At 39.3% G+C, this 14,326-nt stretch overlaps 1 protein-coding gene across 1 annotated transcript in view; it reads right to left on the reverse strand.

The window, feature by feature from the left end:
• The window catches only part of LOC124168970 (carbohydrate sulfotransferase 5-like), a 112,942-nt gene that overhangs the window by 21,481 nt on the left and 77,135 nt on the right, over positions 1 to 14,326 (reverse strand). Inside the window, exons 3-5 of the mRNA XM_046547393.1 lie at positions 10,679 to 10,959; positions 8,807 to 8,931; positions 7,150 to 7,388 (exon numbers count right to left, since the gene is read on the reverse strand). Coding sequence (XP_046403349.1) covers positions 7,150 to 7,388; positions 8,807 to 8,931; positions 10,679 to 10,939 — 625 coding nt within the window. The 5' untranslated portion in view covers positions 10,940 to 10,959. The remainder of the gene's footprint in view (positions 1 to 7,149; positions 7,389 to 8,806; positions 8,932 to 10,678; positions 10,960 to 14,326) is intronic.

Raw genomic sequence — 14,326 nt, forward strand, 5'->3', positions numbered from 1 at the left:
CCATATAAGGCCTGGTTTTATCAATTACCACACATCCGTGGCTGTGCAATCACGGATACAGAGAAGTGGTTTGCACGACGACTTCATATCCACTGCTCGACGTCGGAAACTAGATTGTCAGGCACCACGCCACGCAGTCGCGTCTCGCACGAGTTGCAACTGCTGCCGGACGTGTATCCGTGATCACGGAACGCGGTCGTGCACTGCAAAGCTCGGAAAACCCGAACACGGTGCTCCCGTGAATGCAGGTAGCACGCGATCACTTCTGTTTTAAGAAGGGAATTCTGACAGAAATGACAATTGCGGTGTATCCTAGCATTAATACAGTAATGCCGATGATTTTGAGTCCGATTTTATTTTTTAAAACAAAGATCGCGGAAAAAATTGAGCGAGAAAGAAAATCATGCTCGGATAATCCGCAACCCGGTTAAACCGCAGCCGGATAATCGCGAGTCTGCTGTTGTTTATTCTCCCATACATACAATGCCTTGAATCAGCATGTTAGAGTGCATAGTGTGTGTTGTACACCCAAGTCCCAATGAAAAAGCCAGGACTTAGAATGCTCAAGCACTCACCATACATTTTTTCAACAAGGTTCCCACTCGTTCTAAATTATAAAATTCACGGTTTTTTCCAGGTTTTCACGGTCTAAATGCCTTCAAATTCATGGTTAGTAGATAAATCATTTTAGGCAGAAATATTAATCGCAAAACGATCACCGGCCGTACGTTAACAAAAAACTTAACAAAGGCGACAGATGCCATGAATGAAAATGCAGCAATAAAAGTGCTATCTCTCCTGACGTCACATATCCTTTGCAAAATTCAGCTCACGCTAAAGGTTGTGAGCGGGAAAATGGAGGGACCAGGGTGCCAGGGAAATTAAGAAGTGTCTGAATTTTTGCCAGGGTTAATGAACACTTTGGTTACCAGTCTTCTGGCTTTGGTACAGGCTTAAGGTCATGTGTCATCACAGAACACATGGACCAATAATTGCACTTCGAATATATGTGTGCAGATAATTCGGTGGCCACGTCTGCACGTGACTGACCTTGAAATATGATCGAAATATGTATCTATTTTTCTTTTAATCGGTCAATCATAGTTCTATGATCGTAAAAGCAAGATTGAGAGATTTTTAAGGTTTTATGACGAAATGCACAGCTTTTTCCAGGTCTTTTCATGGTATACGAAATTCATGGTTTTAAGGTTTTTGAGGTTAAGTGGGAACCCTGTTCAAGGAAATAGCAGCATGATTCAAGAGATATTGGCTCAAATCTTGGTCGAGTCAAATGGATCTTCCCTAGAGAAATATTCATACTTTATGCCCTTTTATACACTATTCATTCTTTGTGCCCTCTACAAAGCACTCAAGCAGTATCGGAAAAATCTCAGACATTGCTGGGATTTGAACCCAGGTTGACAGGGTCAGAAGCCATAGTCTAGCAACCATCCCAACCCAATCACCAGCCAAGCTGAGTACAGAGTTTTGCAAGGTTCTAGCCACAGCATTCCAGGGAAGACAAGGAACACAAGTTATCTTCATAGTTGGATACAGTCAAACAACTAAGGGGTCACTAACAGTTACTGGTTAACACATTACAATAAATTAGATAGGCACTACAGGATTGCAAACACCACACATTTGGAATAATGGGCTGATTATGAACATACACTAATTATCATCTACCTACAGATATGAATCATGTACTTATGCTGGAAATATCCTGCAGTACTCGTTTTTCATGTTCAACTTTCTCATCCAATCACTGTAAAGATTTCCTTATGATGGATACTTTCTCACTTCCCATCAAATAAGCACAAGTCACAATTAAAACTTAGGAGAACTTATAAATGCTAAACTCTCACTTAAATTGATGATTGCATCTAACATGTTAAGCATAGTAACTTTTAAATTCATACAAATAATGCATCACTATCTCCTATATGAAGAAAACCATTGATTCCTAATTACACTAGGACACTTCATAGGAAGCAGCATTGAAAAAAATAGCAGTTTCATGAATAAACATAAGGGTAAACAAATGGATCTGTGAATGCTAAGGAAGACATGGGAGGATAAGAGCTGTGTGAACACCAAATTTTCAATGAGCCAATTTGAGTCAAGTTGAGCTCAAACATGTAAGTTCTGAGTTACAATGGTACATTTGACCTTTCGAGCAAAGCACTTGTCAACTAGCCTAGTACAAACATAGTTTTTTCTCTGGCAGCAATACTCAAGATGCTGTACTTGAATATGGTTTTCACAGTTAGTTTTCTACCAGAAATGTTTCTGTCCATTATTTGAAGAAATGCAGTAATTGAATATGTAGTCACATTTAACACATTCACAGGTGTTAAAACATCATATTATCTAATTATCCGAACTTATTTTATCGAGTGCAGCCTAAGCATTTGAAAAATTGACTCGACTTCAGTTTTGAAATAGCGGTTGAGTCAACTCAAGCTATTTCTTCAACACAACACAAATTTTGAATTGCCGCAAAATTGACTAATTAATTTTTACTGAAACAGTGAAAGCAGATGTATTCATCATCAATCTTCTGTTTGCACCTTTTAAGGTCACAATTTAAAAACACAGAACTAAATCACATGATTCAGAACAACAGCTGACAATAAATTTCAACTGATGGGATCTCTAATTCATAATAAAGTGCAATGGCACAAGTACCATAAAAACTAATAATTTTCACAGCAACGCACTTTAACCCTCATATGGATTTACAAAATTAGTTACGTCGTTGGATTCTCGGCGCCGCAGCGGCGCCGCGTCATTTTTTGCTATTATCTTTCAAAGTTAGCCTGAATATACAAGTTTTTTGATTGATAATGGTAAATACATCTATTATCTTTATTTCTTACCGTGTTTTGCTAGATTTAAACCCTTATTGTTGAAGTTATAACAAAAAAAATTGAACGCTGCATTCTTTTCCATTTCTTGCCGTAATGCTCTTTATTTCAGTTCCCTTTGTATGTTATTTTTGAGTGAAAGTTTTAATTTCGTGAGTAATTGTTGTTTGAAATATTTTTCTGATATGCAGAGCTCGGCAAACTCCGCTTTTTAATGTTTATATTGTTTATAATTTTATGTATCTAAATGCTAAAAATGATGACCAAATAAAATTCGTTTATGCCCATATGACATAATTTTGCTTCAATGCGTCCACCCATATGTTATATCTTTGCAGTGTATATAGAAGGATAAGTTATTAAACGTTAATAATGGAACAGATGTAGGTTAAGTGTGAAGAGACGAGTGTAACTTTCGTGATTTTTACAAGATTCTGGCGATCAAGACAAATCTTACGAATATTCTGGGAGCTTATGTCCTGAAATTAAAAAAATGAAGTCTTATGGCTTTTGAAATATAAATAATATGGGATGATAAGCGGCGTGTCAAAGAACTCAACGCTTCTTTGGAGATGGAGCTAGAAGAGTCGGTACTCTTTTCCTACCACGGAGCCCCATTCCCCCACTGGGGACGTGTAGCCCAAGCGAAAGGTTTCCTTAGATATGGACGGGTAAATGTTTTGCGTGGGAGTGCATAAGATTAGGTTTTACTCCTGGATTGGTGGGAAGTCCAAAAAAAATAAATTCTTAGAAGTATGTGTTATTGGTGGTAGGGGAGAAGGTGCAGCTGCCTTATTTCTTTCGTCCAGCCCTGCGTGAGAAACTGTTGAAAGAATGCTCTGGGGTGACAAAAATACCCTCACTTTGGAAGGACTTCCCTTACATTTTATTTCCGTTTCCTTTCTTAGTGTTTCACTGACCCAAACATTGAGACTCTCCATACTTTCCCACTAAGCTCCCTTATTCGTCATTCACCACCTTCTTACCCCCTCCCACAAAACTTGATTGAACTTCTCACCACCCTAATGACCCACCGAGCTGGACCTTCTTGGAATGAAGGGAGGGCCACCGCGGGGCGTTTTGACAAGGCTTTTGTTCCCTGTCCTTCATGCAGCGTTAGAAGGATGAAGAAAAAGCAGGCTTTTGTATCTAATTGCCTCCTTGCACTCCCAACCTTTTTTGCGATAACGATTTTCTACTCCTACCTGTCCTAACGATCTGGGTATTCCCCGATCCTTGGCAGTCTACACACTACCGCCCCTTCACCTCAAAACAACCTCCTGGCATTCCTTCTTCTTTCTCCTTCTCACTCATCCCTTTACGTTAGTAACACCCCCAATGCATAAAACATCTGTACATTTCAGTACACATAGAAACGAGATATATGTTTACAAATTTTCACCTCATGGTAAATTGTCTTTTCATCTATTCATAATGAAACGATTTTTACCATGTAAAGTCTAAACTCATCGTCAGGAAAGAGAAATTATTTTCTATCACGAAATTAGTTGGGTAGTTATCTTGATTTCACCTCAATGGTAAACTGTCACGTCATCAGTAGCAATATAAACGCCAGCAATTTTGCATAGACTATCGTAGCCGCAAAGGGATTTTTTTCGAATGAAAAGTACAAGACATATAACAATAACTGTGCGATGTGTTCTTCAAGGGTAGTCGGTGAAACTTCTGAATCTCTTGGTAAGTTACAGTTACTCATTCAGCGAGAAATATTCACACAACGGTGAGGAAGCATTATTCTACGAATTCGGATAATGCATTGTGTTAAATTTTTCTTAGAATTGCTGCTTGGAGTAATTCTAAACAGAGTCACTCTAGTATTTACCCAAAGCTGACTATCACCACGGCAGTAACGTGGACGCGGAGCGGAGAAGGTGCCCAAGCAAAACTAAGTCGGAAGCCATGGAAAAACAACTTTGAATAGCCATGAGTTTCTATGAATAATTCTCGCAAAAAGATGAAGTTTTGTCAATGAACATTATAACGAAGCAAACGTAATGATTCTTAGCTAAAAGAGAAAGCACAATTGGTATTGTAATATTTTCCTTTTGTTAAACAATTTCACTTGGTTTATAAGTTAAAAATTAAATAATAGGATTAAAATAGATTATAACATTTCATATGAAACATTATTGCTTTGACATTAGTGTTGAAAGTGCAGACCCTGACGTAACGATGAGGAAATTCTCGGTCCAAGCAAAACTAAGTCGGCGGCCCATGAGAAAACAACTTTGACTAGCCATAGGTTTTTATGAATAATTTTGTAAAAAGATGAAGTTTTGTCAATGAACATCATATTGAGGCAAATATTTTGATCTTTAGCTGTAATAGAAAGCAAAATAGGTATGGTAAAATTTTCCTTTTGTTTAACAATTTCATTTTGTTTATAATGTTTAAAAATATAAATAATATGATAATAAATATATTATAGCATTTCATACGAAGCATAAATGATTTGACATTAACATTGGGAGTGCAGTCAATGACGTAGCGACGAGGAAATACTGAGCGCCGCAGCGGCGCCGAAAATCCAACGACGTAACATTTTCCATTAGAGGCCAATAAAATGTAAACTATCGACACTATGCTAACAAAATTTTATACGTATACGAAAAAGGCAGAAAAAATAGACTACTGAAAATTTCAGAATGATCCATTGGAAAGGAAAATTTTTACACTACTTTTAAAACCACGAGCGCCGCTAAGGCGCAGAGAATCCATATGAGGGTTAACTAAAGGGAACCAAAGACACAAAGACAACTAACAGGTCAAATTGGAAATACAGATCTACCACGGCAGGAAATCAGGTATGATTACATAAACAAATAATAATAAATGACAAAGCAATTGCACTTTCCACCATCTTAATTTTATTTCCACGCATTTCAAAGCCAGAGGGTGATCATCATGATAACTTACACTACACTCCCGATTATCCAGGCTAATGATGGGGAGAGACGGCACGAATAATCAGAAAATGTGGATAACCCAAACGTTCACTTTAATGTCTTGTAATGTTCATCATTTACGTAAAACAAACAATATATTATTATTTTTGCTGTTATTCTGCTATTTTAAGAGTGCTTCCCGGACTCAATAAGAGCTTTCTTAGCCAGTTCGCGATCTTTTTAGTGGCGATAACATGGTTTTACTCGTATTACTAAGGCTCCATGTAAGGCCTGGTTTTGAAAACCACACATCCGTGGCTGTGTGATCACGGATACAACAAAGTGGTTTGCACGAATGCTTCAAAACCACTGCTCGACGTCGGAAACTACACTGTCAGGCACCATGCCACGTAGTTGCGTCTCGCACAAGTTGCCCGGGTTGCAACTGCTGCCGGACGTGTATCTGTGATCACGGAGCACTGGCACACACTGCGAGGCTTGGAAAACAGGAACACGGTGCTCCCGTGAATGCAGCTAGCGCACCATTGCTACCATTTTATGAAGGGGATTCTAATGGAAATAATAAGCTCCGTGTATCCTATCTTTAGTAAAGTAATTCCGATGATTTTGTGTCCGATTTTATATTTTTATAAAGATTGAGGAAATATGGAGCGAGAGTGAAAGTCATGCACGGAAAATCCGCAACATGGATACACCGCAGCCGGATAATTGGGAGTTTGCTGTATCTCTTAAAACCGATTGTATACTTCACAAACTGAAGGTCATTAATATTCTCAGTATAGTAGGGAGGAATAAGAGGTGGTATTTCATAGTAGACTTGGCACACAGGAAAATTTTATCATACTCCAGGGGAATGTATACCAACATAATAAAAAAATTGACGATTCGACTCTCCAAACCCACGTAATTTAAAAGTTCCTGTTATTTATTAAACACACCTCATACTCCCCGATATACCCCAACCTGTAACAATTCTGATACTTTGTGCCAGGGGCGCAGCTAGGAATTAAGGATGGGGAGGTTTAGGTTCAAATAATACCGGGGTGTGTGGGGGTATGGAATACCCACCAGGATAAGCGGTAGGTGCGAAATTAATAAATTGCGGAATTTTAAGATAAACGGTTCAAAATGGTGAGTTTTACGGCTTTCTGAGGGATATTTTAATAATCCTTACACTATTCTATTAGTAATATCAACCCAATTAAGTAAAATGGATTAAACTTAAAAATTTCTCCGAGCTATGGAGGGGGTTTTAACCCCCAAAACCCTCCCCTCGCTGTGCTTTGTGGCACATCTCAAGGAGTGTTTTTCAAAGGAGAAAAAAAAAACTAAACATACATAAAAACACATACCCATGCCTGTGTAGTTGCAATGAAGCAGCTTACGCAAAGAGGTAATTGAGCTGTCAGCCAAAGGAGACTTGTCCCCCACTTGCACGATGTCGAGCGGCAGGAGGGGCTCGTAATGGTAGAAATTCCCAGGCTGACTGTTGAGAAGTTCACCGAGAAAAGTGGACCCAGAGCGCCACGTTGTTATCACCACACTACGAACGGGGTCCCCTCCCTTCTCAGGAACAAGATCCTCCAGGGTGCTGAAGAAAGGAAGGACAACTCACTTTCAGGATCAGATGGATAGTCCATGAATTTACAGAGTAGAAATTCATCTTAACAAATACAGCGACAACTCGGTCACTTTACCCACAGCTTGCATAATAAACACTGATGATAAAAATGATATGATGGTGATGAAACCGCCTAATTAAGTACTAAAATAAGATTTTTAAAAAAGCTTTTCGAAAACGCAGAATAAAATGCTATAAAAGTAAAAAAAAGAAGCTTTTCATCACCTGAAGATTAAAGTATAGGTGCTGATTAGGTTGAGATTTAAATATTGTGCGCCAATCCTTACTTACTCTTCTTAACGATCTTAAGTCCCTTACTAAATCCATACTAACCTATACCTCAGCTCACTCTTGTACACTCATTTCTAATAACCCTGATCAGCATCTATGCTTTAATATCAGAGTGATGAAAAGCTCATTTTTTTTACTTTTTAGTGCATTTTATATTGTTCTTGAAAAGAGTGTGTTATCCCTAATCTTTTTTTTCTTTTCTAACCTTTTCTACTTTTTAGTGGTGAATCATCGATTAAACCACAGCTATTAAAGAAATTTCTGCCAAAAGTTTATAACTCATGCCATCTATTGAGAAATTTTAAACCCATTTTTCCATGTGGAAATTTAGTATAATAATTCAATCACAATGGAATAAAATTCCAAATGTCTGATTACTGAATTTTGTATTGCTATCCAGATGAAACCAAGTATGCAAAATTTCAAGCCGATCTGGGAAGTGAATCAAAAATCAATGACAAGATTCCATCAATGAAACAGACTAACATATGAAGCAAGTCAAAGCAAAAGTGAGGAAAAATGTGTACGACCACTAACAATTCCACATACTTGCATTAGAAAGTTACTCGAAAAAGAATACATAAATCTTAAAACTTCTGCTTCCTGTCACAGAGCAGGCAGACGAAAACACTAATTTTGGCAAAAAAATACAAATGTAAAGACTTTAAGAAAAAATTTCTTTCAAGGAGAATTCACTCTTTACATGGGCTGTAACCCATGAAAATTAGAGTGAATTCTCCCCTGTAATTTATTTCTTTTTATTTTTTACTGTCAAATTAGGTGTTTTTGCATGCCCACCCAGGCGCAAGAAGAAGTTGTAGGCACAAAAAATGCATGAATATATTTTCTTGACAACTGGTAATACATCCTTTGAAATTTAATTCATAGATTGCTAAATTATGTATCCTGTTAACACAAAAATTTACCAGATAAAACCATTAGTCATGACTTAATTAAAGTTCAGGATACATGAACAACCTTAACGTTGCTGATAGGTAATTAATTGTGCCACAGTGGATGATAAAAGTAGTGGCAATGATAACATGCGTATTATAGTTAGCAGAGTGTGACTAATGATATATGTACTTAATGCTTACCTTGCAGATATGTTGTATCTACCATTAGGATAAACAAAACCAGCCATTTCTTCACCAACCAGTTGCCTTTGTTCTTCAAGCAGCAACTCTGCAGTCATGTTATCGGGCTCATTGGCTATTAGTGTCTGAAAAAAATGAAAATATATTACATAGGTATACATTTCTTTAATGTTAAAAAAACATGCAAAATATGTATCACTTGCAACACATTTCCATGCATTGTGCTCAGTGGCTAAATCAGGTAGGAAAATCAAGCTTAAATTCCCAGACTCTCCAGGATACATATTTTCACAATTTCCCAGAATGAACAAAGGGTTTATCTTTTTCATGCAGAAAAAAGGGAGCGATGTTTGCCAAAAAAAAGCATGGGAAAACGTGGTAGAAGTGAGTAAATTGATGAATTGATGACTCCAAATATGAACAGGATTCAAATGTTTTCAACCTCGAGAGGGAATTTGGTTATTTTTTGGCAGTTGCATTGGCTTTCTATCCTATGGGTTCAAAGTCCGGTGTAGGTGAAGATTTTTCCGAGATTACTGCAAGAGGGCTTTATGATTGCCCATCATGGGGAGCCCTCCAGCCTATTGAATGAGATGCTGAACCATAGCCAAGTCTTTAAACTACAGACTTTTTTATGCAGTGTTTACCTAAGTGGCTGGATTGAAGGAAGGATAATGGGAATAGTGGTGATAGGCACAACTAATCCTTAGGGTGAGCATGAGTTCCAAGGTTTGGAGAAGCCTTCATTGAGGTGCCCTGAGCTACCATTATTAAAACTGAGGTTAATGTTTTGAAAAGAAAGGAACCACCACTTAAGTCTCCAAGTCATATAAGACACGGTCTCCGGCGTTACTTTGTGGAACTGCTTCATCATAAAATAAATAAAATAAATTACTTGGTCCTATTCCACACTTTATTTTAAATACCATGGTCCGGGTTTCAGCATCTTGTGCTATCATCACTGATCATAAAATACTACTTCCTACCAAGTAAAGTCGCAATCAGTTAATTTTAACATAGACATAAAAAATTCAGATGACATCCAGTCTGGAATGACGATGACAAATTGAGTAAGTAGGCTATCTCAGTTGGCTTCATATAAAACTGGCCTCAGTTGGGCCAAAGTGGGGAAGGTACAATACTTAGAATTGCCAAGTAAAAGTAGTGGGCTCGTGCCACATTCTCAAGGTGCCTCACAAGAAAGTGCCATGGGTGTGAACAGTGGGTGTTCCATGTTCCTCCACCCATCGTCTACTAGCTGCAGAAAGCCTGTGAATGTAGAGCCACCTCTTGGCAGGGGCTAGAAGATGAACCTACGAAATCTTAAACCCTGCCCAAATATTCAGGATCCAGGTTACATCTTAGATTAGGACTAATTCTTAGACCAAGACTAAATCTTAACCCCGTTCAAAATATTAGTCCAGGTTTAAACCTAAAACCAGTGCTAAAAAACCTTGGACCCCATTCCGGTTTCCATCTTAGACCAGGACTAATTTTTAAACCAGTACTAAATCTTAGACCCAGTCTAAATATTAGTCCGGGTTTTACTGTCTGACCAAGTCTAAATCTTAGACCTGTACTAAATCTTACACCAGGAATATATATTATACCAGGGGTACATTTTAAACCCGGTCTGCATATTAGTACAGGTAATATCTTAGACCAGTACTAAATTCTAGACCAGGAACTAATCTTAGACTAGGACTATATCTTAGACCGAGATAAATCTTAGACTAGGGCTAAATCTTAGACCCAGTCTGCATGTTAGTCCGGGTTTAAATCTTAGACCCGGATGAAATCTTAGTCCGTGCTTAAATAAATTCAAATATTAAATAAATTCAATGCAAGACAAGTGTGGTCAACAACACTCACAACGGATGATTTCAAGGGCACCACGTGTCCTCCCCTCGGCACTGCCACGTACTCCCTCGCTTCCTCGTCCTGCAGCACGGCCGCCACGTGCGCTGGGCCGTCGGCAAAGAGGCCGTTCATGCTCGAGGCGATGATGATGAGGGCGGAGGCGAACATGAACGCCGCCAGCCATCCCACGCGGCGCCGGCTCATGCTAAAGGCCGCGCTCCGGTGCCCACTGCCTGCCCACCTGCTGCTGCTGCTGCCTCCGGATGCCGTCATGGGCTCCGGACTCGGCTCCTCTGTACAAAGCAAGAACAATACGGTAAGTCCTCCACTTACGAACTTCGTGAGATACAAACATTCAAAATTTGAAGCGTGCCCGAGATTTCGAATTTAGCGCCTTTGAGGTTGGCCGACGCGAAGTGGTGTGTCGCAGTGGAACTCGCTTTTTTTTGGGCACAGTCACCAGTGGCCCCGAAGTGGGCGCTACCGTCCCCTGGGGGGCGTTGCTGTAGTCTATGGGGGCAAAAAGTGCCCAGGAGGAGGCAGGGGGGCGCCGGAGGGTCCTGACAATGTGACAAATGCGAAGGTTCCGTAACCTTCCTTTTGTCTTTAATGGTGATAAATCCGTTTGTAGATATTGAGGGAGTTGTGGTATTTGAGGAAGAATTGATTGGACTTCAAAATGACATTGAAGTGAAACCAAATTTTAAGATAAATTATCAAGAGTTTTGGGTACAGAAGGAGATTTCCAACCGTTATCCTGCATTATGGATGGTGGTTAAAAAACTCCTTGCATTTCCGACTTCACATTTGGTGGAACGTGGTTTTAGTGCAGTCACTCGGCTTATTTCCAAACAGAGAAACAGACTTCAGGTTTGCGAACGCGGTGATTTAAGACTTCTGCTAAGTGACATTAAACCGGACATTGGAAAACTTGTATCATGCCATCAAGCTCATTCTTCCCATTAAAATTTAATTTGATGAAAATATTTAATCGATTTTAGCAAAAGAATCTTCTTAAATGACTTCTAGACCATGAACAACTACAATAAAAAGTCACTTAGTTGTCAAAAAATGAGTGGTCACGACTATAAATTGAAAATTTTCATGCTATATAATTGCTTATTTTAAATAAAGACATGACATGTAAAATTCTAAAAAAGCTTTCTTAAAATTATTTATGTTTATGTCAAAAGTATATTCTCAGTTAAGTTCCTTTTATTGTGTATTAGATCATTTGCATAAATGATTAAAAAAAACTATAAATGAATTGGATTCTAAACAAACATTTAATTAGTCCTTCTTTTTAATTTAATTATTGCAATGTTCTTCATTTGGTTAATTAATACATGATTCCGATTATTATTTGAAAGATACCGATTGGGGGGACGTTGAGTATAGGTTTATGGATCCAAGTGGGCGGTGGCTCGAAAAAGTTTGGGAAACACTGGTCTAAACGAATTAATACTTAAACCGTTGTGAAGTCAGTTTTCTTCTTACGTTCTTTCATATTTTCCGAGGTGATTTTTATTCCATATTTTGAGAGGACAATGTGACCATGAATTCTAAGTTCTAATTTTCCCCTTCTCTGAGTACCTACCATTATTCCCGAGCAACGCCGGGTGGCCTACTAGTAATACGTAATCGTAATCACTCGTGAGTATTTACCCTAAGTCTCCAGTCTCTATCTCAATAAAGCCATTTTGGACTTCAGTCCGACTCTCCCTATTTCGGACTACTGTGCGTCGCCTACTTCTCTAAGTATTCGTGGCTGACGGCCTTAATCCTTTAAGAGCTTTAAGAGATAAGTAAATCACGGGATGAAGACACTGACATATTTCCTACGAGACAATGATTCTCAGCCACTGCTAGGACTCGTGTGGTTCGCTGATGTTTGCACTCTCGTCAGATGAACCTTTTCCTTCAATGAACGGCGGTTCTCTGAACGAGTCAATGAGCCAAAACTCGGCGCCACCGACTAATGAATAAGAGGCGGCATTGACTTCGGCGATTTTTTATTTCGAAATTACGAGAGGACGCTGCAGGTGGATGACTTCATTTTTGTCGTAAAAAAATCCTTCCCTTACTTTCAACGATTTCCACCGATGAACTCAGATTTAGGTCTGAGTGAACAACCCCATTTCTGGAGGAAGAGTTCTCGGGTTTCCAGCCGGGTCCAAGGGTTTTTCAGCACCGACGTTTCGAAGGCTAAGTCTGCCATCGTCTTCGCGCGGGCAGCAGCATTCTTTGCTACGTCACAAATTTTTAAGTGACGATTCGCAGCTACTAACCACCACTCCACCCCAGAGCTAGCTCAAACCTTTCCGGGGAAACATGTGTCCCAACTTCTAAATGGACCGCAGCCTAGGAGGGTAACGCGAACTTCCGCAAAGACCATGGGAGTAGAAGTGGGCGGAGAAGGAGCACAGGGGTTCAAGGAATACTGAGGCGGCGTGCTTCAAAGCGAACTTGGGTACGGCGCCTCGCCGCCGGGTTCAGGGGGCGGAAGTGCTTTTAATGACCGAAAACAGCTGAAAGAAATATACCCCACTTGCATTAGTATGGCTTTAAGCCGTGTCCCAATTCGCCACGCAGCATAAGGGAGGGAACTTTGGCACCCATCTTGGCCATTTTTTATTTCAAGCATACCGGGCTTAGCAACGGTGAAATCTTTACGGAGTCACTCGCAAATTGCGCAAAAATTCAACAGGGAGAAAAAAATTTTGCTATTACCGGGATTCGAACCCGGATCAATCGGTCCATTTACATAGCCAGTAAAGCTACCGAGGCGTCCTTTCTCTCTGTCACGTCTCGGTAGCTTAACTCGGTAGCACTCGACCGGAAATCGGAAGATCCGGGTTCGAATCCCGGTTATGGCGAATTATTTTTTTTCTGTAGAATTTTCACCCATCTTTGCCGCCAGATTCGGGCATCGACGAGTGCATCCTTTTCCTATTATTCAAAGCGTGTAAAGCGTCTTAAAGAAGAATTCAGAGGAAGTGCAACATGGCTGCCAACGAGAGGAAGTATTTTGTAGTTTCGAAACAAAATGAGCTCTGACTACAAAAGAAGCTTGAATAACTAAATATTTAAATAAAGCTACGAATTTTTTAAAAATACCCCTTCTTAAATACTACTAAAACAAAAAATATTGCCTAAGATACAATGAGTTTAAGAAAATGCTTCTCCGACATCCAAAACACACAATCACTTCCACGAGAAACACATTTGCACAAGAACTTTAACAACATAAAAATTGTATAAAATGTGGAATATGAATTTGATGGTTTGAGGTGTCACTTTGTGGAATTTACTCATGATGAATGAAACTGAACTTTGTTCTTCCACATAAATGCGTGTTTCCAAATAAATAAATATTTTGTTCTCTGTTTTGCTCTGAAAGATGGGGGAGATTGGGGCAAAAACGACTGGGCGGGTCAAACCGACCCCTTTAGAATCACCCGATAATAGTTGCTTTCCCGCAGCAACATTATAAACTACTAGTAGTTGAAGTGGCCGCCATTACCGGCAGATTGAGCTTGTTTTCGTTAGCGTAGTGGCCGCCGTATAGTTTCTGTGATTTTTTTCAAGATTTAGACAGTTTTCTTAAGGATTTTTTTAACGTTTGTTTTGAATCTGGCAGCTATTATGCCAATCTAATTC

Source organism: Ischnura elegans, chromosome 12 (genome assembly GCF_921293095.1).
Source record: "Ischnura elegans chromosome 12, ioIscEleg1.1, whole genome shotgun sequence".
Lineage (NCBI taxonomy): Eukaryota > Metazoa > Arthropoda > Insecta > Odonata > Coenagrionidae > Ischnura > Ischnura elegans.